The 26,083-nt window shown below is 40.3% G+C and overlaps 1 protein-coding gene across 1 annotated transcript in view; it reads left to right on the top strand.

Annotated features, from left to right (window-relative positions):
* The window catches only part of rem2 (RAS (RAD and GEM)-like GTP binding 2), a 46,151-nt gene that overhangs the window by 4,148 nt on the left and 15,920 nt on the right, over positions 1-26,083 (top strand). The window contains exons 2-4 of the mRNA XM_044133273.1: positions 1,397-1,733; positions 6,791-6,864; positions 24,345-24,522. Coding sequence (XP_043989208.1) covers positions 1,397-1,733; positions 6,791-6,864; positions 24,345-24,522 — 589 coding nt within the window. The remainder of the gene's footprint in view (positions 1-1,396; positions 1,734-6,790; positions 6,865-24,344; positions 24,523-26,083) is intronic.

The following is a 26,083-nucleotide window of genomic DNA, read 5'->3' as shown; positions in this document are numbered from 1 at the left end:
CTGTCACCATGTTGTGACAATATCATATGAGAGTCTGAAAAAATTGGGTTCCTCTGCCATTTCCCTGTGCTTCCCCTGCTAACTACAGAAGTACAGCCTTCGGAAACAACCAATCACAGCCAGGAGGAGGGTCTTAGCGCAGTCAATTATGCTCGTGTATGTGCTGTTCACAGCCTCACCCTTGCTCTCTGCAAGTTGTTGCACAAAACTCTAAACCAGATGCCAACTTTTCAATTCTTAGCAGCTAATAGTTAGATAGTCATGGTATTCTTACGGTAATTTCAAATAATTTTAATCTGACTCAATTTGTGTTTTTTTTTTCCTGAACATATCAACACAACAGGGCAGATTACTTCAAAACACTTCATTCATTGTCATTGTTGAACTTAGTTTACAAGACCAAGTCACAAGTTCATGGCAAAGTGCTTCTCCAGACAGACTAGCTAATGTCAACAGATCTGGTGACATGTGATCTCATTACAGCTTTCTCATTAGTAAACCCGAACTTGTTCTATTATTTCATGCCAGAATCAATTTCTAATGAAACAGGTGTGTTGTATTTTACTGAACTGCTAATTCTTTTTTTACCTTATCTTCATTTTTTTTCATTTTCTGTGTCATTGCCCTTTTGTTTAATTGCTGGTGGTGTCTGTTGAATTTGCCACGCACAGACTCTGAGCCACAGACGCCGGGTGGTGCTGCTGGAGCTGGATTAATAGCTGTATTAATATCGAGGAGGGTCATCTATGGTGGACGTGCTGCAGTTGCATATGCATGTGTGCAGAACCTTAGATTCATCATGTGGGCTCTCCAGCACACCACTGTTCAGTTATGCTCCACAGTGTAGAAATCACATTTTCACTTGATTTCATGCTGCAGTCGCCACGAACAGTGTATAGTCACCGGCGCCTCCAGATCACGCTTATTCCTTTTGTTACACCGAGCAGAAACCTCTCTGTCTCTGTCTGTCCCTTCTGATGCTTCTCTTTTCTCAGGTCTCCACCTTATTCACTGTCTTTATCAGCCTGCTGTCTCTTACAATCCCTCAGCCCCTCTGCTTGTCCAACTCACCTCACTGCCCAGCGAGCCAGCCTTACCACCTCTCCTTTCTGTTTTGTTCTTGCCTCTCAGCATCTTCTTCTTCACCCTGGAACCTCACCTTCAGTGTTATCACCTCCCTCTTCTTTGCACACACACAGGCACCGTGTGAAGGCATCCCTTCAGCAAATTTTCCGCCGAGAACATTTACTAGAACAGACAGTGCTTAGCAGGTAGATGTGCTTCAGAAGCATTTTAAAGCTCGTTCTCCATCCAAAGAAACCATATGCCGTCGACTTGCTCCCCTCCTTCCTCGTGCTTGCTCTTACGTTTTCTGTCTGTCTCTGTTTAATTGTAGTACAGTATGTTTCTCACCACGGCGCCACCCCTCCGGCGAGGGAGCACGCCCCTGCCCGTCAAGCACCAGCTGCGGCGAGAGGAGGCCGTATCCGACGACTGCGATTGGATACCGGGCCTGGAGGAGCCCACCACGTTGCCTATCAGTGACACTGCGGTGCCTCGAGACGACTCCTTCAGCCAGTTGGCGGCATCCCAGCCGACGTACCAGAGCCACGGAGGGGCGCTGAGGATAGTGCTGCTGGGACAGAACGGCGTGGGCAAGTCGTCGCTTGCCTTATCCCTGGCCGGACAGTCGGACAGATCGCTCTCGATAGACTCTGAGACACAAGCTTGTGGTAATGCATTGAACATTGAGTGGGAGATCTTTATTAAAAATGCAGCACCTTTAGCATTTGTGGGCAAAGAACATGTCAGATACTTAATACAATTATATTTTTGCAATATAATCCAACCTTTAATTTCAGTGCATTTATTATGTGAGAATACTGTTTATACAAGAACATTGGTACCACAATTATTAGCACCGCCGCTGTCAGTACTTTGTACAATCTCCTTTACACCGTAGCACATCACCTAATTTTCTCCCATAAAGGTTCACAAGGGTATTGCAAACAAGTAGGGGTACCTTTGACCTTTGCACAATATCTCTAGCTCATCCAGAGTCCTGCATTATGATGTACTCTTCTCTTCAGCATACCCTAAAGGTTTTCTATTGGATGCTTGCAATGCCATGTTGACTACCTGTCCAAGACAGAGACCAGACTGCTGATAATGTTTTAGCTTATACACATAACTGCATAAATTTGGTCCAGATTCTAAATGTCAGTTTTATAATTTCAGGCAGGATGAGTAGATGTTGAAATTAGGCTTAATTATCACAAATTGTACTTTTTTTTTTATTAAAAAGAAAAGTCAGTTGCTCCAGAAAAAGACTTTTTGCTGACATCACTCCCAAATAAACAGTCGCCATTTAGACATTGTGTAATGAAAGCAGGGGTAGGGATGTAAGTGGCTGGTTGCTGGTTTGAAACCCCTGCTCCACTGGTCTCACCTGTTGTGTCCTTAGGTGGTGTGGATTGAACGGCAGCCTCATGTCTGTCAGTCTATCTCAGGGCAGGTGTGGCTAAACTGAAACTTGCCATCATCAGTGTGTAAATGACTCAGTGCTTCATAGTTCTCTGACTTGATAAAACAAAATACAATTATAGTCTATTCACCATTTAATGGTTGCAATGAAAATTGGAGGATCCCAGGACTCCTCTGTTTGTTTGATTCAAGTCTCTATCAATTAGTTTTGAAGAGATTTCTTCCCATTTCTATCCACAGTGCATAGTTGTTAGGTAGTTTAGTTTACCTAAATACAAAGAAAGAACCACAGACAACGTTATGAGTTTTCAACCAAGCTTCTGCAGAAGGAGAAGACACAGAGAGCTGCTCCTCAGAACAGTTCACCATGTGTTCTGAAGCTCTGCAGTAGAACTTGTCTTTTATTAAAACAAGAACAAAAGGGGCTGGTGCTAATAAGATTAGGAGCCCCCAGGATCTAACAGATAGCAGACGCAGTCTTACGACTAAGGGAAACTCTCAAAAGACCACCATCAAAGATCACACTTGTAGTGTTAAAGTAAGCTCAACTCTGTCCCACACCCCTATTTCAATTAACATATAGATGACCCAAGTAACACTACAACAGCTGTAACAATGATAATAAAATTATCCTAACAATAGTGGTGAGATTATTCTTAACCGCTCTTTAGACAAATGATGTTCATGGATATATTTTATGGCTATTTGAGATCATCCAGTTCTTTTACTTAGGCAAGAAAAAATATCTTCTTTTTTTTTTGCTCATAGGTCTCACCAAAATATAACCTAAACATTAATACTGGCTGCTTTGTTCATCAATTCAATTACAAATATTTTTAGCCTACATTTAGAAACCACGGGGAGTGGAAGGGTGTGTTTTTACATCTCTTTTACAGATAATTTCCTCAGGTGGTAAAAGAAATGGGTCTTTGTGGCACACCAGGTGTGAAGTATGTTGGAGATTAAACCTTTGTTAGAACATACACTTTTGAAAAATATTCTAGCAAGGTCAACTTATTTCTTCTCTGAGCCACAAAGTCAGTTCACCAGCACACCTCTGAAGCATTAAAGAGAAACATCTTGGCTAATCAGCCACTTCCTGCCTTAATGGGATTTAGATTAGGAGACTGCTTTCACATTTGGCATGATGTGCATACCAAATAATCAACTAGATCCAACAGAATCTAAAGGTCCAAGCAAATAAACAAGAATATAAAAGACAAGATCATATGAATCAATGTCTTAATACCCTTTATTTTTTTGTGGTCCTCCATTTTCGTTTTTGTGTTCCAGTTTTGAGCAGCTTCATATTTTCTTATCCAGCAGAGAGACATGTCAGTGGTCTGGATCTTGTCATCAGCTTGTTTTGGACAATTGGCAGTCTTGCTTATGTTATTCTTCTTCAGACCGCCTGTCTAAAGCTGCCTGTTGTGCTTTTATTGGGCCTAAAGTGTCCTGTTTAAAAAGATTTGGAAGCAAAATCTTGTGGTAAGAGCAGCTGTGTCCACTCCAGAGCCAGATGTGTGTGTTAATGGGAGCAGAGAGCAGGCCTGGTGAAATGCGTCTCTGCAGTCACAAACCCTGATTCTACAGCACTCTATATCAGAGAGGACACACTTGTATAGTCCAATAGTACCTTACAAAAGTTTTTTTTTTTTTTACAATTTCTGATGTAACAACCAACCACCAAAGTGAAAAAAAAAATTGTGTAGTTTTTTTCAAAACTTTCTGCAAATAACGAATCAAGGCTTTGATTAAAGCCGCAAGACTCTTAGTGTATCTCTACCACCTTTGAACATTTAAAACTGAATTTGTTTTGTGTTGTTTTTAAAAGTCATAAAGCTGAACAGCAGTTATCAAGGCTACATTTTTGATTGGGCCATTCGTAAATGAATATGCATGTAGCTCTAGCTTTTTGTTTGAGATCATGGTGGTGCTGAAAGGACCACCGCTTCAACCCTTTTTGCTGCATCTAATGCTGCACTCCAGGTGTACTTGGAACTGGGAACGTCCCAGTTAAAATAATCAAGTGGAACCCCATGTGAATCTGGATGTCACACTGGGAAGCTGGGAGCGACTATCGCCCAATTGCAAATTGTAAAGGCGGACTTTGCTTTTCAGTACGGCCACTCTTTGCATCAACAATTGAAACATATTTATTTTACAAGACACACAAGCAAGAGTGCGTTGAAAATCAAGACTCAGCAGCTTGACGAAGTTCTTTTTCACCCACAGTATGTGTCGTTTTTGTGTGAAAGAACACCTCGCTTCTTTCCTTTTAAGCATATGTCACGTTAAAGCAGCCACAGTCGGACTTTTCTTTGCGCTCCGGTGTGGCATCTGTCAGTCAGCAGATCTACTGACACGCAGCTCAGTGTAACACCAGGGCTAATCAGCCGCGGCCCTCGACTCTTCAGCCAGCTAGTCGATGAGTCCTTGTCACCCCGAGGTGACAGCCAACATGCCCCTGGCCCACACTGGAAAGCCTTCATGACGTCAGCTCCTGTTGTGCTCTTGGATCAAAAAAGAAGAAGGCACTTTCTAGGAGTAGTTTCTTGTTTTTTTTATTACGCGTTCTCATATTCTAAATTAACTTAAAGTTTGAGGTCGACAAACAATACTTAGCTTCAAAATCTTTGAAAACTTTTGTATCAGTGCAAAGTTGAGAAAACGTCTTTTCAAATATGTAAGTGACAGTGTTCATAGCTGCCACTTCTTGGGATTTTTTTAGGAGAGGTACGCTGTTGAAGATGTTCTGTCCAAGGCATTTATAGATACCTGCAATACTAGAGTAAAATTAACAAATTCAGTTCCACATATATGCTTAAAGAGCTAGTGGATTTAACGTGGTGTGCTGTAACACACTACATTTCAACATTACCAAAGTTTTTAATTATCTAGAGTTGAGCAATTAATTGGATCACATTTGCCATAGGAGTGCCAGTGTTTGCTTTATCAAAATGGCGAAGGACGACTCAGAGATAATATCGCCAAGGCTTTTATATTTTAAGTATGGATTCCACAATCTACTGGCCAATAATCTAATTGGCCATATGGATGGACCTTCGCTGCCCTTGACAGAAATACCTGATGTTTATTTTAGTGGCTGAGAAGGTACTAAAAGTAAAATAATATTTATTTTACATATTCAGCAATAGGACTGTACTTGCATGTTTAAGCGTCACTTAAAGTTTTCACAGCCTTGCAATTTGTCTATAAAGATTCAGTCGAACCAGATTTTATTCATTACCCTGGTTGATTTCGAGCTAAAGTAATATAACTTTACCAGCATGTTTCTTCTGACTGGAAAATAACACTGCTGTAATGCCAATATAGACATTTGTTTGTTGAGTATATTTAACATGTACATATATATTTTGTTAAATAATAAGAAAAGAAATTACTTTTATTCCGATAACCATTATGTTTTGTCTTCTAATCTTTTGGAGGATGCTGTGTCATTTCCAATCAGAACAAAAAAACTTCTTGGTGGCATGAAACTTTAAATCTAAACCTGGAGGGACTGTGAATAATTTTGAGGCTCAGCTGTAGATCTGACTCAACACAAACGGGCGCAGAATGTCAGACTTTTTAATCGCCCACAGGGACGTGAGTGAGGCTGAATGTGAGCAGAATGTGCAGAACCTGCTGGACCGTCCTTTTCAACCTAAGTATTTTTTTTGCTGAAAGATACTTAGAAGATCAATAAAACCCCCTGTTCCTTACTGTGGTCCATAATACAGTTTAGCTAGTTAAATACAAGTAAAAAATAAGCCATAACGGAAATTAATCATATACAATCATTGGGTAATGATTTGATACTTCTGTTAGAATGGGAACATGCCATACACAATACAGTAATAAAGAATACAATTTCTTACATTTACAACGTTTGAAAAGCTCTATATAAACTCACTTCATTACCCACTTGGATTTCTACTGCTTCCACTAATAAGACTTGCATAGTTTCAGCAGTTTTAAAGATATCTGTGCAAAAATGTCATCTGGCCTCACTTATTTAAAAAAAAAAAAAATCCTCCTTGACACTTGGATTCACTTTCAGGTCCAAGTGAAGGAACATTTGATAAAAATGGCATTAACCTGCTAAGACTGCTTCTGGAAATCTGCAGACACTTCCTTCTTTAGCCAACACTGCTCTGCTTTCTGCAACACAATCTAGATGTTGCCCCACTTTACTGGTGAAAGGATGTTTTTGTCACAACACATTTACATCCCAGGAGCTGTGTTATTTCTGAAGTGGTGGCGAAGCTGTGCTGATGGATGTGACACTGATGTCTGTTTGCAGGTGAGGGCTATGAGTGCACGGTGACGGTGGACGACGAGGACAGCAAAGTCATCATTTTTGACAACTGGAAACAGGTGAGTCACCGTCAATTCAGCTGGTTTATTTCTTGCTCCTCAGGTTGATTTTGAGCGTTTTTGAGGGTCTGGTGAACTTTTTCTCTGAGAGTTTGAGGTGTGAATAGTCAAACTACTGCAGGCATCGTCTGTGTGTTTGGACTAACTAAATGGGAAGCAGATTTTATCTTTGTCTTCTGATCAATTCGCTTAACATTATGTCATAATTCACTTAACTTTTGAAATTAATTCAAACATTTTGATGACATATTGTATTAGTAAAGAATGACAGAAATGACACTTCAATGTACTTCAGCATTTTAAGTAACTTTCTACATGTCTACAAGGAGCCTTGAATACCTAACTCAGTTCTGGGAGTCTTTTGCATAAATCGATGTAGATTTCAGAATTTAACAGCTGAACTTTTGAACTAGCCTTATTTTTTCACTGCATTCACTTTATACGTAGTAATTGCTGCAATGATTCTAAGCTCTAAAGCTGAAATCTAGTTTACATGAACAGCTTACAGCAGCGATTATGTTGATTATGTTGCAGGGCAGGAACGCTTGTCTCACACTTTACATGTTTGGACAATTGTACCCTCTGGTTTTGGACGCTGTGCAACTGGAACTTTTTGCTCGAACTGTTTTACTTTCAGACAGTGGCAATGATGCATAAGCAATGTGGTACTGTTTTCACAACTGGGAGCAGCTGATTAGCATCTCAAACCTCAAATAAAACTTAAACTACGACGCCCAATCCGATTCCAGAGATACGACCAGATGGAGCAGCAGGAGTAAATGGGGTAGATTAGCAGTGCTGGCTAACTGCTGGTGCTATCCAGGATATGTCAAGAGACATGAGGTTGAACTTTTAGTATATCATGAGAGTCATCAAACTGTCATCCAGCAGCAATCTTTGGTCAGAGGCCTCTTCAAATTTGTTGCAAGACTGACTGCTACCAGCATTCTTCTCGCCTACAGCATCACCCTCCACTGCAACTGTTTTAAGATACTCGGATGATAATTTATGATGTTTAATTTCCCTTTAGATAAATTGTATGTTTGAAGTGAATTAAACTGAACTGAACTGCAGTGGAATAAAACTCCACTAATGTACGTTTTGTGGAAACATTGATGTTGTCTGGCTTTGAGATTAGCGCCACTTTTGCTTAAGTACTTTTTCAGTGTAAGTTGTTTCAAATTCAAACTGAATTCAGCTGAAATAGGCTCCCCTTCGGACAACTTTGGTGTTGACAAGAAAACATTCATTTTCCCGATAACAATAATCAGATGGTATTTACTTGTGACAATGCTTGATTCCAAAAATGTCTTAAGATTTTACCCTAAATGTTATCTTTGACAGATTACCTATCTCATTCAGTGGTTAGATTAAAGGTTTCTGATTTGACTTCTGACGTTCCTTTTCGAAACGTGACGTCTGTTAGCGTAGAGCCGAGAAAGTATGACTGTCAGGATAATGGATATTACTATTCCAAGGTAAAGTTAGAAGAGAACGTTTCGAGGCTAACTCCAGTTGGCTGACTGACAGAAAACATCAATGTGAACACCGAGGCAAGGCGAACGTCAAGCCTCATGCTAAAGCACCCGCGGTTCCTCCGATGTCGGCCATCCTTTGCCTGCACTAATGAAACGGAGAAGGCTATTTGCTCCATTTCTCTGACGGGCATCCGTGTGTTTCCGAGTGGAAGAGTTACAGCAGCGGCTGCACTCGCACTTTTCAAACTCTTTAAAGTTTTCTCATTTGTAAAACTGGAAGGCTCTATCTTTTTAAAATCCAATTCTAAAGCTAGAAGCATGTTGTTGTTTTTGTTTGTTATTGCTCTGCTTCATCATTATACTGCAAACCTGGAGCGGTGGAAAATTGAGCCACAACAGGCGGTGGGGGGGAGAGCAGCAAAAGCTTGTCAAAACCGCAACTTACGACATTGTACCGGCTCAAACAGCATGCGGTTATTTAGGGATATTAACGAGATAATCAGGCAGTAGAGCACTCTAATTACTCTGCAGGGCAGATCATCCTATTCCTGATGTCCACTGGGCCAGCAGGGGCCCTTCTTCTTCTTCTTCTTCTTCTTCTTCTTCAGGTTGAATTATTCACATAGAGCTACATTTAACTCTGAAGAACCCTGGAGAAAAACCTGCTCATTTCTCACCAGTAATCTAGCTGTCCTTCCATCCTGCAGCTGTCATCGCTCTTAAGTGCCCCAGATGGCTTCATGTTTGTTCTTGCAGCGTTTTTGTGGAGAAAAAAAACCCCCTCACTTTTGGTTAATTACATCTGTTATGCTTTGCATGTAAAAAAAAAAAAAAAAAAAAAGTTAGGCAGGGCATAAGGGATGAAGCAGCATCGGTGGAATGAGTCCAGAGAGGACTGGACGGCTTCCCGTTCCTGATGTTTCTTTTGTTTGTGTGTTTTTGGAGATTGTGTTGAAAGATTAGAAGTCATGCACACAAAAAAATCCAGCAGTTTAAAAAAAAATAAAAAAATCCAGAAAATCAGGTATGATGTCAGTGCCAGAAACCAGCTCGCGATGGCACTGGATGCTCTGCCAGCACTCGCGGTCCCCGAGAGCTAGGGCTTCCGGCCTCGAGCGTGCTCCACAGGGCAGCCCGACCTACACCCCAGTTACCACGGCAACATGCACAGACACGAGCACACGAGACGTGCACGCACAAGGGCAGGATTAATCACTCATTCACGCATGGCATCATGCTAGAATGGTCAGCATGCGGCACTGCTGGCAGTGGAGGGGGCGGGTGGGGGTCGCTCTCTCACCGCAACAAAGTCAGCACCTTACCCCGCGACACAAACTGGGGGAACAACGCTGAAAAAGCTGCTATGCTCAGCAGTTGCTTCTTTTGCGTTTCAACGCAGCTGATTGACGGCGAGGCCGAGCAGTAGGAGGAGGAATTTTCACTGCACACAACAAATCCCAAGCGGAGCCAACTGGGAAGGCCAGATTTCCACACAGAGCTGTGAAAAAGTACTTGTCCCCACACAGATTTGTATAATAGTTGTTTTATCTTTTGTTTGGGTCACATTTACGTGTGGGAAGAAAAAGAGAACCAGAGTCCGTACACAGTGGATTTTTTAAGTCGTTAATTTAAGTTATTAAAAGAAAGAAGTGACCCAAACCAACGTGTAAGGTTTCATTTATATTTCTGCACCGTTCCTCTTCTCAGAATTGCTTTGATTCAGTCTCTTTGGAGGCCTGTACAAGGTCATTCCACTGCAAGTCCAGACTTTGACTAGGCCAATTCAAAACCACAATTTTTCCTTTTTCTTTGAGACATTCAGATGGGGGACTTGGAGATGTGCTTTGGATCATTACACTGTTGGATGAGGTTTCCTGCTCCATAAAACATGCCAAGGTCCTAAAGCAGCCACACTACCACCACAGTGTCTTCCTGTCAATGTGATGCTCTATTCCTGAAATACCATTTAGTTTTAGCTTTACATCAAATGACACACGAGTTATAACATTATCCAGTGTTTCGTTCTGGGTCCGTTTTAAGGGGAGACCTGATCCGATATCGAAAATCGGTCGGTATCAGCCAAAAAATTTATATCGGATTATATCAGCCGGCACCTAAATCAGACCTATTGATTAACAACAAATGGGTCAGTTGTTCTCATTGACTATTGCTTTCTGCTTGAGTAGATTCACTTGATCAAGCCTTTTCTAACATTCCACACAACAAAATACGTAATAAAATCATATATGATTCGTGCTGATGTTGGGTTGATATTATACCAGCCAATTCTTAAAGCTGCGTTATCTGTATCGTATCAGAAGTGAAATATAACTTGGATGTAAATTTTTAGTGGCTAGCCATTCCGTCCGCCTGAGTGTTTGGTTGGCATTTCACTGAGAAAAGCCTCAAATATTAGTGATAAAAGTTTCTGAATTCATTCAGATAAGGTTCAGGTGTTTTGCTGTTTGAGATTTAATAGCCAACATCGTGTTTTCTGATATGTTCCAGTCACGATAATTTTTTTTTTTTTTTAATCTACAAACAGGCATGTGAAACTGAACTCGGCTTTCCAAGAAATTATAATTTACAATTTACAGTTTAATTCTGACTTAGTTATTTTACATATTACTAACTTGGATGAGATTGCCTCTTTTTTTAAACTCTTAATAAATGAATTTGTCATCTAAAAACTGCTTTTGTTTTTACTCGGGTGATTTTTGATATCAAAATTTGTTGGAGCATCTGTCAAGCGGATGTGTGTGTGTGTGTGTGTGTGTATGTGTGTGTGCGTGTGTGTGTGTGTGTGTGTTCACCTCCAGCACAGAAGGCAGGGAGTCTGTTCAAGCAGACGCTGGGGCGTTGTGAGTGTTATGGGTGTCATGAAACGTAGGACGGTTTAAATAAGTCATCCATGTGCTAAAAATAGAAACGCTGACATACTTGGCCTTGACCTAGCTGGTCTGTGATGTCCTCTGCTTTAGATCGACAAGAATGTCTTACACAGCTCGTTGTTTACGGAGAGTTATTCCCTTTAATGCGTTTGGGTGAATTCATATCAAGCTTGAATCACTTTTAGCCTTTTCATTATTATTTGATAACTTGAAATTAAAATATTTATCATAGACAGCAGATTGGTGCTGCCTGAGGCCTGGGAAAATGTAAGATGCACATGCATGCGGTTATGAAAGTGAGCTGCTGACCTTTTTAAAAACTTGGATGCCCTGTTATGTTTTGGGAGAGAAGAAAAAATTAAGGATGTAATTTAGAGGGCAGTAATTGCTTTGCAGCTACATTTTTGTTGTTCACTTAGACGAGGGAAGCAAAAATCACTCTGCCAGTTCTTGGAACTGAGACAGGCTGGTGTTGAATCAAGACCAAAGAAGGAAGTTTCTCGACATTTAATCTGCTTCCTGTCAGCGATGTACTGCGCTGTTTGTACCGCAGTTTAGTTTGTTCTCTTTTTACTGTGTACCAAACTCAGATTGGTAGAAAATCCAGTTCAAAGTTACAGCGTTTACATCATTCAACAGAATTATTGATTCAATATTCAGTTGTGATAAATAATGTTTACGTCACCTTTTTTCTCCGTTAAGAGCATTTTGCTTGATTCGTTTGGAGGTTTACAGCCTCCTTTTATTTCTAATGCTGTGAATATTCTGTTTTGTCTGTTTTGTGATTCATTTGAAGCAGCTAATAGTGTTTTTGCATGTTAAATTATAATGTTAAGACCATTTTTGAAATGTTTATTTTAAAAAATTAGGCCTACTCTACTGCAATACAGTGTTATAGGCAGAGTAAATTTTATAAGCAAATTGGTTTATCACTTGTTGATGGTAAGAGACTTGACTTGGACCCATTAATTTAAAAGACTTAATGGGTGAACTTATAATTTAGCCTTGTTTGCTGAATAACACTCGTGGAAAAATGTGGATCCACTTTAACATTTTGTAGTTTTAAATGAACAAAAGACGTTTTGTCAGTTTTGGAAAATGTAATAAAAAATGCTTTTTTTTAGTCTTCCTTGAAATGACGGAGCTCATGCACAAGTTCAATACACCTGAATTGAATTGTCATTGGTCGATTTTTAGAAGAAGGATTGCCCTGTTTAGTTTTGTAATCAACCATTCCACTGTGCAAAAAATGTCAAGTGGACATTTAAAAACGACTGCCATTGTTCCTCAGTCTTACAATCAAAGTTCACCCCAAGAGCAAGCCACAATTTAATAATAGACGTTGTGTGACCTCCTGCACACTACATTTGGCAATATAATTTGCTTAGTAAATAAAATATGTATCATTTGGGTTGTTAACCAGCAATTAATCAGAGATATGTAATGAGATAATTACAATTTAAGGAAGTCTATTCTAGTCTAATTTTTCCACGACTATAAGATGAATATTCATAAAGGTGAATTTCAGGACGAGTTTACAAAGTTACTGACGAACAATTGTGCAGATAGAAGGAAAGTACTCAAGACGTGTGTCTTGAATACTTTCCTAAGGAGTCAGACTCCTTATGGCTGACAGCTCTAAAGCCCTTTGTGGATGTTTAGGCAGATGGATTGGAGAGCTGGAAAACAGAGGAGGATGGGAGAGTTTGGCACATAGCGTAAGGTTAGAATAGCTCAGAGAGGTACGAAGGAGTTGGATTATGGAGCTTGTAACGTGAGGAGGAGGAGTTGTTTAAGGATTGTAGTATTGTGTTCAGTGAAACAGGTTCTGGTGATAAAATGAGCGGCTGAGTTCTGAACCAGTGGAGGTTTGTGGGAGAAACCACAGGAAGAGACCAACAGCTGTGATGATCAATACAACAATGACAAGAATCTGGTGTGAGAAATTAACAAGGAGTGGCGTGAAAGTGAAAGTATGAGGAGAAAGAACGAGTACTGATACATTTTTCAAAATACTGGGCGCCGTCAAGGATCACACCTACATTCTCAACATGAAGTGATGGATGAATAGTTACTGCCCATACAGCGTCCTAGAAAGACTCGACCAAGAGCAGAAATGTTCTGTTTCATCGGTGTTTACTTTGGCAACATTTTCATCAAATTGGATCTTAATTTAAACTAAACAACCAGACAAAACAGGCAGGAACAAAAGAGTTGGCCATGGCAAACGGGTACAGCTGTGTGTCATCTGCATAGCAGTTATACTGAAGATTAATAATGAAAAGACGGGGCCCTTGGACTGAGCTCTGTGGAACACCGCTGGTTAACAGTGAAGGTTTCTGACTGAATGCAGCTGTAAATAAATAATGTGAACCAACAATCAGAATGATTGCGGTACTCGTGTGACCAATAAGACATTTGTTACCTTAACTGAAGTGTTTTTGTGGTGTAGAGGGGATGAAAACTAATGAAATAGCTTCTCATATTTATTATTATTGATTACTATGAATCCGATTCGCTGCTGTCTTTTTCATTATTAATCTAGACAATACAAAATTGGGAGTGAGTCAAAAGTGATTTTAGTCATTTGGATGAACATTAGCATCTGTTGCAGAAAATTGCAGAAAAAAAACACAACTGCATATGTTAAGTAATGAAGACCATAATTATTGAATCAGCTTTCAGTTTGCATATGCTTGGTTTCCAGCAGCTTGATGTTTTATTCATTCCCTCTGACATACGGAGGGAAACAAAGCAGCTGTACTTGTGTGCTCATCATGTTTACATTTATTGATTTTATGGAGTGATATTATAACAACAAAGTAGACTGAAATTAAATGGCTAAATGCACTTAATTATTATAGCACTCACTGAAATTTGTACCATAGCCCACCTCCACACATACACACTGCTACAGCTTTCCTTAGTCGATATTATGTTCTGTTGAAGTGCTTTCGTTGGTAATAAACAACAGAATAAGGGATAATAGCTTCCATCTTCTTTTGTTGGTATGTGTAAGGACACCTATTTTTCCTGAATCCACAACCTGCGAAAAAGAAAATAAAATTGTAAGAAAAATGCACCAACTCTAAGATTATTTGCCAAAAATGTTGCATTATATTTAATTTAAAGTTCCCATAATGCTTTTACTACTTTTACTACATTGTTGCCAAGACAAAAATCCTCTTTCATCCTCCCCCTAAATATGAAGGTCAGAGGTCGGGCGTGAACAGCATGACTAGTGCGCAGGGATTCAGGGATTTGCTAATGGACAGGCTGGAGGCTCCACATGCCAACATACTGTATGAAGGCTCAAATCTGGGTCATACAGAAACACTCACTATTACGGCGTGCCTTAGTGTGTGCACCATGCGACTGTGTGAGGAGGTGGTTTGACACAACGTGCAACAGCGTGTACTGTGGTATCAATCAATCAATCAATCAATCAAACTTTATTTGTATAGCATATTTCAGCAGCAAGGCATTTCAAAGTGCAATGTACCTCACAGTACATTGCTGTGAGGTCTGTTGAATTCAGCGATCGCTGGCCTCTGATGGTTGGCGTATGTGTATTAATGCACGAGCAGATGTGTGTTTTGCCAGTGCAGCATGTGCAGCTATGACCTTAGTAATGCATTTCCTGTGGGGCGCTTTGCCTCTTTGCAGCAAAACAGAGCTTCGCCATGCTGTCATCAGGTTTTTGCCTTTGCCACATAGCGACATTCTCTGCCTCCTTTTTATATCTCCACTCTCTCTCTCTGCTTGCTTTCTTTTCCTGTCCTTTTTCAATCCCTCCCTTCATCACCGCTGTGTCTTTATCGATCTCCCCGGTCCTTCTTTCCGCTCAGACAGCCAGTCGGACTTGCAGATAGATCGCAAACCAAAGCACCAGACGTGTGCAAAGTGTACATGTTTGCTTTTGATAAAGCCCAATGGTAGCATGGGCAACCCTGTGTTTGTAAAGGCAGGTAGAGATATGCGTGACCTTTTGTGTTCCATGTAAAGGCCCTGAGCTGCTTTACTCTTGTATCTTGTTTTACAAAGCAAACAGCTTAAAAGCCAGTAGATTGCAATCAGTTTGGCTCTGTTTCCCAGACAGAGAGGAGTATGTTGTATAATGACGGATGCATGCTACACATGCACGCTCAAGCACTTTTCCAAAAAGGGTCAGATTGTGCTCTGGTGTTTGTTTTTTGTGTTATTCCCCCCCCCCACAATCAGACAGAATAATAGTTTGAGCGCTATTACAGCCACAGCTTATTATGCAAATTTTGTCTCATAGGTGATTCATTGCCCTTAATGTTAATGGCCTCAAATGTTGTGTTGGACTCCAACATCTAAGTGTTTTTTTCTGGGTACACACTAATGTATGTGAGCAATGCAGTTATATGAAAGCATCATGGGGCTCAGGAATGACTGGCTTCTATGTCCAATAATCTGCAAATTAGGACAGGAAGTCAATCACTCAGCAAAAATGCAGCAAAGAAAACTCTTTACACTGACTGCAGCTTTATTTGAAGAGAGACAGTTAGAAGCATTAAAGAAGAGGACCCTCGGTTGTTTTTTTTATGTGTTGGATTGAAATGTCTTGGATATATAAATGGTTCATGTTGATTAAATGTTGATTCTTTGAGTTCGTCGAATTAAAAACTCCTGAGTTATGTTTACTCAAAGTTATTGACTCTGTAATGCCAAACCCAATGCACACAATCAAGCACAGAAAACATGTTGTTTCCTAGTGCATTAAAGATTATGGTTGTAACATGACTACATCTGAAAAAGTGTCAAAGCATACATCAGCCTTTCATTTCTTTATCTCGGCATTTGCTGTTTTGTTGTGCTTGCAGTAAACTGCATTCTACCTCAGTCTTATTTTTTCCTTGCATGTCAAATTTGTGCAATTTTGTCTGATTTTGACACTCAAAGCTGCAGGATGGGCCAGAGGTTTTCAGACTTTCTTTCTGCATCAAACATGATGCATTTAAGTTGACTTTGCTTGGGGTATCAAATTCCCAGTCATTTGATATCAGAAGAAAACATGGAAGGTTTTGCTCATGACCTTTTAAAAAGTCCTTCTTTTAAAAATATTATTTCCGTTCCCCTAATTCCAGAAACGGTTTTGATGCGTGTGCTTGTTAAGGTTTATGAAAGGACTTGAAAGCACCCGTATAATTTTGCTGCAGATTAATGTTTTGATTGTCTGAAAATCAACAGTAGAGACAAGACAGAGAAGTGATGAGCAGAAATATGAAGCATATGGTGGAGTTATTTTGGGATGCGGCCCCAAGCAGCAATCATCTGCCAAATTTAAAGCCACCCTGATTTTAATACAGAGCCATGATTGTGAGTTCCTACAGATACACATTGGCATTCAGAGTCCACTCGTCAAAGTATCGTCGAGAGATTGCAATATTTTATTTTAATTATGCCTAATTGAGAGATTCAGAATTCTAAAGTTTTCTTCATTACAATGCAACAGCCTCAGCATTGCAAGGGACTGCTTGGACTGCAATGAATGGGTCGGCTATTTCATTTCCAAGAATCATACTGTATGCTCTTGCCAGTAATATATCTGACGAAACAGATGGACCCTTCCTGCCCTTGATGCCCACGCCTGATTTAGATAAAACTCGTGGGAATTACTGTGACAGCGCCGGATTCCTAATATGGTGCAACCCTTGTTAGGATGGGAAGTTTAACAGCGCGTTCACGGTAAAACATCTGCTGGAAATAACTTTTACGATCTGTCCAAAACCTCAGTAGTTTAAAGGGTTTACTGTTTCTAGCTTCAAGTTAGCTATAAAAAAATATGCAACTCGAGTGGAAGGGAATTTCCCACAATATTATTAAGTAAGTTTAGATCTTTACCCTTTCCTTATTTTTGGGGCCTGCCCATAGCAATGCATAAGGAGAGCAGTGACTGACTTGCGAAGCAAGTCAGTCACTGCCTCCATGCATTGCATGGCAGGCACCTATTGTTCTACACCCAATAGAATGTTTCTTTATTATTATTCTTAACTTATTCTTCCGTCACCGTGAATGCGGCTCGTCACCATGAGCCCACCCACAAAAGTGGTATCAAAACGCGTGCTCAATCCCGTGAGGTGTGCTATTACTTTTGGTGGGATTTGGAGTTACCATGGGCACGTAAAAAGCAAAAACGACCCCAAAATCACTAACGAGCTCACCAGGTGCATCTCTCGTCAAGGATGAGGCAACCAGTAAATCCTGAAAATACCCTATTTTTGAGGATTTTCTGTGTCAATAACTTTATGTAGAAACGCCATTCAAACTTCATTTTGTAGATATGTCCGTGATCTCTTTTAAAGTGAAGACAACGTCAATATGTATTATGGTTTGTCCACAACTTCTTTCTAAGCGACCCAAAGTTTTTGATTTTGGAAAAATCAGAGTGTGAAGCACTCCGCTGAGTGAGAGTCAGAGTGAAATTTTGACCCCAAATCATTTTTAACTCGCCCTCACGCTCACAAATATTGCATGATTGGTATCAAACTTGGTCATGACATTGATACGCTGCCTCTCCGGTCAAATGTTTTCAAAAATTATCTAGCGCTTACAGTTTTCTCTCCAGGTGCTTCAGAGCAAAGTCATGCGCCAGGGTAGCAGACAGATCTCACTGATTCACTTCCATGTATTTCTGAAAAATTTCAGACCTTGGCACACACTTTTTTTATCTCATCGCTGTTAATACTGTGAGTGAGGTAGAGATATGAATGGCGGGACTATGTGAGACGACAAATAGTCCTCTCATATGCTTCAAACGGTTTTCAAATATGTATTACGGTTCCCGAACGGGAAACAGTTGTTTGCAATGCTTTTTTTAGTCAAACTGGCTGGCTCAAACAGAGAATTGTCTCCCCCTGGATGTCTCACTCACAGCTGGCAGAGAGGATTATTTACCATGGCAACGGAACCCAGAGCAGGGAGAGCTGCTGAGGACTACAAATACGCATCACTGTAGTTCTAACTAGTAGTTCAGTTAAAACAGAGGAGGACTGAGCTGGCCTTTAGAACAACTTGCTGCTATGGGCTGTATATAACTAATTTAACCCTGTCACTGTTACACATGGGATGAGTCTAGCCCTTTGAAATGAAGCTTACTGAAAATTTCAAAATAAAAGCCCTTGAAAATTTTTACATCAGGTCATTGCTTTTTTGAGCGTTATATGACTGATTTAATCCAATGACTGTTACACATGGGATGACTTTGACCCTTTCAAATGAAGCTAAACAAAAATTTCAAAATAAAAGCTTTGGCAATTTTTACATCATGTAATTGCTCTTTTTGGCTTTATGTGACTGATTTAATCCAATGACTGTTACACATGGGATGACTTTGACCCTTTCAAATGAAGCTTAACAAAAATTTCAAAATAAAAGCTTTGGCAATTTTTACATCATGTAATTGTTCTTTTTGGCTTTATGTGACTGGTTTATCCAAAGCACTCTTACACATTGGATTAGTGTGGGCATTTAATATGAAGCTTACTGCAAATTTCAAAATAAAAGCCTCAATATGCCCCTTCTGACAGTGCACAGGCGGTGCAATGATATCATTCTGCATTATCTGTTTATCCGAGGTTAGGGAACTGCCTTGCGCAGCAAGGCAGTTCATTAGCATTAGCCTTTTAGCTTAAATAAGCTATTTTCTATTTTTCAGACTTATTAGCCATGTTTAGTATACTTAATGGAGTAAGTAAATGACAGTAAACATTCTAATGATACCCCACATGCTACTGAAAGTATTTATGCTTACATTAGCATATTTGCTCATTTTAGCTAATACACTTGCTTTATCATACTGAATATTGCATGTCCAGCTTACTTAACATTCTTGTGATTCTCCACATGCTATTGATTACATTGCAGCTTTCTTTAGCATTGATGCTAGATTCTTAGCATCAGAATGCTGGATCCAATCCGACGGGCACACTTTGGCAGGCCCCAGTTAAATTTCTTCAGGAATTTTCTAGTTTCTAACTTGTTAAACAAAAATACAAAAATGCCCCAGAAATGAGAGGATACACTTTTTGTTTCAGAGGTACCACTGTGTCATGATTGGCCAAAAATTGGTCAGTGTATTGTGCAACACTGTCCAAGATAATTTTATTTATTCATTTCTTTTTATTTATTTTATTTTTTTTTTAAAAAGCATTCATTAGTAAATCTAAAAACCCATAATTTCAGCTGTCATTCACTACACAAACAGGAATTAGTATTTCTCACCATGAGCTGCAACTCCAACAGGAAGGTATCCGTCCTCTGCTTCTCTTTTCATCTCGCTCACTAAGACGTGTCCTCTGTGATTTAAAGGGACTGTTTGGATTTATCCGTTGTAGATGGAGTGAGTTAGCCAGACGGACTGCCAGTTTTAGCTGAGCTTGGCAATTTAAAACAGAAGAAATTCAAATGCACGGGAATCCACCAGTGTATTTGTGGATGTTATTAAGCGCATACATTTTCATAGGAGACCGCAACCAACCCAGCCGGCTATATATATATATCTCTGCTTCATCAGCTCATCTACCATTCAACTGACTATAAGTTTTCTGGGGTAATTTTAAGACTTGCATAAGTCCTACAAAAGGACGTCTTCAATGCTGTGTATCAAATAAGGGTTCGATAATAAATTAAAAACTTTACTCCGCTCTTAGTTAACGTAAAGTGGGCTGACATTGCAGCTGATTGGATGGATTGATACAGTTGGTAGTGAGGTGAAGGTTGAAAGGGTTAAGGCCAGGGCATGCTGTGGTGGCGTAGTGGATAGCGTGACCCGTGTTTGGAGGCCTTGAGTCCTCGACGCGGTTGTCGCGGGTCCGACTCCCGGACCAGACGATATTTGCCGCATGTCTTCACCCCTTCCTGTCAGCCTGGCTTCATATAAGGAACACTAGAGCCAACAAAAGACCCCCTGGAGGGGTTAAAAAGAAAGGGTCAAGGCACCTGACGTACTTCATTGGTTGTCATTGACGTAGACATGCAACAAAGACTGCATCTATTTTGATAGCTCTGTGCGATTCTGATTGATCAGAAGTTTGCTCCTGTGCTTTTATGTGGAAATGCGTTTGGATAACATTGTCGATATTTCTCTTCGCTAGGGTCCGGCTTTTGTGTCTCCAGGAGACATGAATACTTGTGAAGAATGTTTATCTGACGCTGTGAGGAATTATCTACATTTGTACGGTTCTTCACTATTTATCTCCTATTGTAGTAATCCTGGAAAGTGGTCTATAAGTCCTGGATGGAAATTGCAACGTTGTTGTTCGCAGAAAAGTGTGGCGTTAGCTCCTTGACCTCTTTGTCTAAAGCAAAATAGAGGATTTAGGGTCTGTTCTGTTGTATGAACAGTGTTTGCAAAAGCAAACAGTCCACAATCACATCCCTGCACATTGACTGGCTTTGGACAAAGCATGTGGGAGCCTTGAGGATCAGGAGTTAGCCTAACCCAACCCGAACAAATTGCTACCACCAACTGGTTGCTGACAAACCCAATAGATTGAATGACGGGTGGCATTATGTCAATGGTTATCGTTCTAGTAAAAATACGGCACCTAGAAAAAAAAAAGAAGAATAAAATATGAAGTTGAGAACCACCGTCATCTATGTGGTCGAGTCAGTCGTGTGTAAATTTTGGGAGATTCCAGTCATCATTTCAATAATCAGCGCATTTCTGAGACTGAAAACGTAAAATCAAAGGCTAAATAGTACTAAGCTTTCTCTACTCTAGTGATCGAAATAGCCAACTTAGCAAGGAAATTTACATAAGAACAATTTCTAACTTTTGTTTCTAAGTATCGACAAACCAAGAACTAAGGAGCCTACCTCAAATCAAGCAAAACAACCAGAGACTGCAAAATCACCAAAGTATTTCATATTTGTAATTTCAGCCAGTCACTTCTGTATTTAGCAACTGTGGGACAGTAAAGCCTGTGTGCGTGGTGAACTGAGTCTAAAATAACACAGCCCTAATCAGCATGAAGTCTTTCCTTATTAAAATATTTCACTGTTATTCTCCTGATTGCTCAGTGATGACTGACTGTATTTACAGGTGATTTAAATTATTCTGCGTGTGTGGGCCCCGGTGGCTTTGTGTTTGTGTGCGTCTGCGCGTCAGAGGGGTATGTATTGACAGATGGCCCGCTCTCCATGAGCTGAGCAGAGCTGCTTAATCGAGAGACAAAAGAAGTGGCGAGGGAGCATTAGCTGGCTCTGTCCTGAGTTGCTTTGCCTGCGATAGATAAAGAGAGATATTAACTCGGTCGCAGCGTTTCTCCTGAAGCACTCCGTCGGGATCCTAATTGATGTCTGTGTCTTCACTTGTTTGTTTACAATGATTTGTGTTTCTCCTCAGTCCCCCTCCGTGCATTCCTGGCTTCCATCCCTCTTCCTCCTCCACCTCCTCATCATCTTGTGAGGGTGACAGGTGGCCGGTAGCTCCCTCTCCTCCTGCCTTCTCGTCTCCCCGCCTATTCCCTGCGCTCCATCAAACAGACAGAGCGCGGAGGTCTCGCCGTTGGAGCCTTGTGAATTTTTCAGCTGTCTGAAAATCTCTGGAGGACAGAAATTTACAGTACCTTCAGGGCAGCAGAGCGGGAACAAGGGCATCCACACATTTACACACGGAGACACACTCGGTCGGCGAATTTGCGGAGATCTTGCTGTCTTACAACACGGGTTCAAAACACACTTGTGATGTACAGTTCAGACCCACAGCAGACAGACGGGTTAGTCGCGCTGTTGTATTGATCCACTCTGAGCCGTACTTCCTCTCGAAATACAGTTTGCTTTGAGCAGATGTGGATTTCTGACAGGTTTATAGAAAATACAATAGGAAGCTGTAAATATGAGCTCACTGCAATCCATCCATCCATCCATTTTCTTACATCCTTGTCCCTAATGGGGTCAGGAGGGTTGCTGGTGCCAATCTCCAGCTACGTTCTGGGCGAGAGGCGGGGTTCACCCTGGACAGGTCGCCAGTCTGTCGCAGGCTCACTGCAATCCTTATGCTATAATAACGTCAATTTGCGCATCTGTAAACCTCAAATTGTTTCCGCAGGTGTATTTTTTCTGGCATTGCCTTTACGGGAGGACATAAGTACGTTGGGTATTAGATGTGATGTATCCAGGTGGCTTTTTTTGTACTACTTTCCTACAGAAAAAAACATCTAGATCTTCAGCTGTTGCTCAAATGTGCATTTTACTTTCATAATGTTTCACAGTAAGATTTTAGAAACTTTTGTTCATTGTTTCTGTTTTGAACCAGCTGTGTATCTGTGACACTAGATTAGTTACAGGAAGGATGACCTTGATTAATAAAACATCACAGTTCCATAGTATAAGTTAAACATAAGACTGTATAACATGTAATATGTTACATGTCACCTATACCAACCACTTGATATCAATTTCTCTGGAAACTGCAGCTTAACAAAATGCATGAGTGCTCAAAATATTGTTTTCTTGCCTTCCTGTCAGGACCTATCAATTATTTACACGAGAAGCAGAGATGTGTTGCAGCTTATGTGCGAGTAGGCAAACTAATTTTTGTTATAGGTTAGGGAAATGTGTGGGAGTCTTTTTTTTTTTTTCGGCCGCTAACCGACAATGTACAGCAATAGAAGTTTTTGACTTTTTTTAAACCTACTGGTAATTGACCCATGTCTAACCTGGATCAGTTCCTGGATGACCAAAGTCTCAGAGGAAATGCGGGAGGCAAAGATTCAGACGCTACTTCTCTGTGTTTGGGGTAAAACATTATCACCAGAGAATTTATCAAACTCACAAACGATTCTGTGAATTTATGCACGGGGAATCCATTTGAAAATGTTCTCACTTTTTCAAATTTTTCATGGATTTTCAGTTTATTGTTTGTCAAAATTATCCTTGATCTTTTAGCTCTGAAAGTCCTGAATGGAGCGCCGGTGCCAGAGCTCTTCTATTAGACAGTAAATTGCAAAAATAACTTGCTAGATATTGAAAGTTCCAGTTTTGATGTATAAATGGACAAATACCTTTACTCATAGGACATTTAAAGAACTGCATGCAATTAAAATAAGCAAAAATACCCAGGCGAAGATTTTTAATCTAGGACATAAAGGATTAATCTATACTCTTTGTCATCAAATATTTTTTAATTTTCTCCAACAAGCTGGTTGGGGGCTTTTGTTTACATCTGCTTTAAACTGAGACCGGTCTGTTCACATGAAGCTTTTTTTAACATTGCACATACCACCTTTAATGAGTGTTTAACCAACATTTAAAGGAGGTCACAGTTTTATCCACAATCGCTTTGCATGTAATTGCAAGCACAGGACTCTCAGCTTGTTGAACTCTTAATCCTTCGGTATCTGCCACATATTAGATTTTTTTGACTAAACCAGATTAAGGAGGTAATATGATTTAGGGACTGTGATGAACAACCAGGTCAGCAAGTCGTCAGCTGGTCTGCAGATGATCTCTACATATGATCACTTCTTTTGTTTTGTTTTTTAAGGTCCGCTGCATAATCTTCGACTAAGTCGGACAAACACAGAAGCAAACTCAGAAATGCACAAATCTCCTCATGGCCCAATTCACCCTGATAAACTTCTTTCAGTCCAATCTGAACTCGGCTGTCTGAACCAGAGAGGGAGAGAGCTGGAGGAGCACAGAGATGCTTGAAGGCAGTTTATGAACCGCTGTTTCTGACAGAGCCACTCACATTAATTGAGCCTCTGTGACAGAAAGTGCCAGTGGGCTCTTAGTGGTCATTGTTAAGAGGGTCAGGGGAATCAAATTGAAGCATGACACACATGCAGTCATGTTAACCAGAGCCTCCACGGCACCCTCATGGGACGGTGCTAAAAACTTGAGTGGCGCCTGTTTGGCAGTAGCTCCAGTGTCGGGGAGAGAGAAATATTCAAGGACGAATTTTTAATCCATTAATGGCACGTAAGAGATCCTGTGTCGCATGTAGCGTCTACCTGACATTCCACACCTGGCCTGGTGTAAGTTGATCCCTACTCAGTGTGTGCAAACTAATCTTGTCCAGCAGAGTCTTGAAAGCATTATACATGTGTGTGTGTGTTTGTGTGTGTTTTGCGATCCCCAGGACCTGTCCACTCTGCAGTGTGATGTGTGTATCTTGGTGTTCTCAGTGACCGACAGGCGAAGTTTCCACCGCACCGCCCAGCTCCGCCTCCTTCTCAGGGAGTCCCAGCCACAAACGCCCATCATCCTGGTGGGCAACAAGAGCGACCTCGTCCGGTCCCGTGAAATCAGCTCAGAGGGTAGGTAGAGCGCAGGTCTTTAAAGTTGAACGCACCCACATCTGCTGATGACTTTGAAACTGCTTCACGCCTCAAGCTAAACGTAGAAGTTTGATATTTCTCCGTACTCACCTAAACATTTTTTTAGGGGAGTCTTGTGTTTCTGATGTCTGCCCTGCACTCCATGAAGGTCAGGACTCAATGTAAAACAAATCTCTGAAGCTCTTTTACGACATACCTTTCATACAGTTTGATGTTCCTTTCAAAAGACACCTTAGAAAGTTTTAGAGTTAGCTCAGTTTTTGTCCAATTGTATAAAGCAGTGTTTCCCAATTCCAGTCCTCGGGGCCCCCCTGCCTGCATGTTTTAGGTGTTTCCTAGTGATGGTGAGATGAAGCCTCATGAGGCATTGAACCACTTGAGCCAACTGGTTCGAGAAAGGGTTCATTTCTTGAGGCTTCATGTGTACACGAAACCACCTACTGGCCAGGTGTATAATCACAACCAGCTGTATCTTAACTCGTGTGATGCATTGAATGTTTGTCTATTATGGCTCTTGGGAATGACTTCACAAAAGGTGAAGAAAAAAAGAGACAAAGAGAGAGAGAAAGAGATATATAGAAATAGAGATAGAGAGAAATATATATACAAAAAAATCCTATCCTGTCCCACAGCTATCTTAAAAATCCTAATATAAAAATTAAGAACTTCAAAACTAACTAACCAATCCTATTTATAATAGTGAGATTATTAGTAAAAAGCTCAAATTAAATAAATAACCCAATTATAAGTCCTGAAATAATAAAGTCTAAAAACATTAAATATTAATCCCAGAAAAATAAATAAATAAATAAAGGGGGAAAAATTCATTTAGATCAATACCTTGCTTATTCCAGAGCAAATCTGCTTATGATGTGTTTGATGATGGTATTGGAGTTCAAGGTAACTCAAGTTAAATCATGGTGAAAACTCACGTATCCTTAATATTAGAATTAAAATTAAAAATAGGATAGCTGTGGGACAGGATAGGATTTTCTCTTTTTTCCTTTCTCTGTCTCCCTCTCTCTCTCTGTATATATATATATATATTTTTTTTTTCTCTATCTCTCTCTCTCTGTTTTTTCTCTCTCTCTTTTTCTGTCTGTATGTATCTATCTCTTTCTCTCTGTAAATATCTATTTTTTATTTTTCTGTTTCTCTCTATCTCTAGATCTATATGTCTTTCTCTCTCTCTTTACCTCTGTCTTTTTTCTCTCCCTCTTTCTGTTCTGTGTCTCTCTGTCTCTGTATTCTGTCTCTCTCTCTCTCTCGAGGACGAGGAGTTGTGGACTATGACTTCCTAGTGAAACTGCCCTATTGGGTGGGGGAAGTTGTAGTGTTTATATATATATATATATATATATATATATATATATATATATATATATATATATATTCTCCCTACCTGTCTCAAACTAAATAACCACTATCCAAACTCTGCTATCCAAACTATCAAAACTCTATCCACTCTCTCAACTGACCGCAACTCGCCTACAACAACCCACATTTTGAATGGAGCCTGTGGGGTTTATGAAGCTGTCAA

Source organism: Gambusia affinis, linkage group LG12 (genome assembly GCF_019740435.1).
Source record: "Gambusia affinis linkage group LG12, SWU_Gaff_1.0, whole genome shotgun sequence".
Taxonomy (NCBI): Eukaryota; Metazoa; Chordata; class Actinopteri; order Cyprinodontiformes; family Poeciliidae; genus Gambusia; species Gambusia affinis.
Note: the sequence above shows the minus strand (reverse complement) of the source record. Positions and strands in the feature narration are given on the sequence as shown.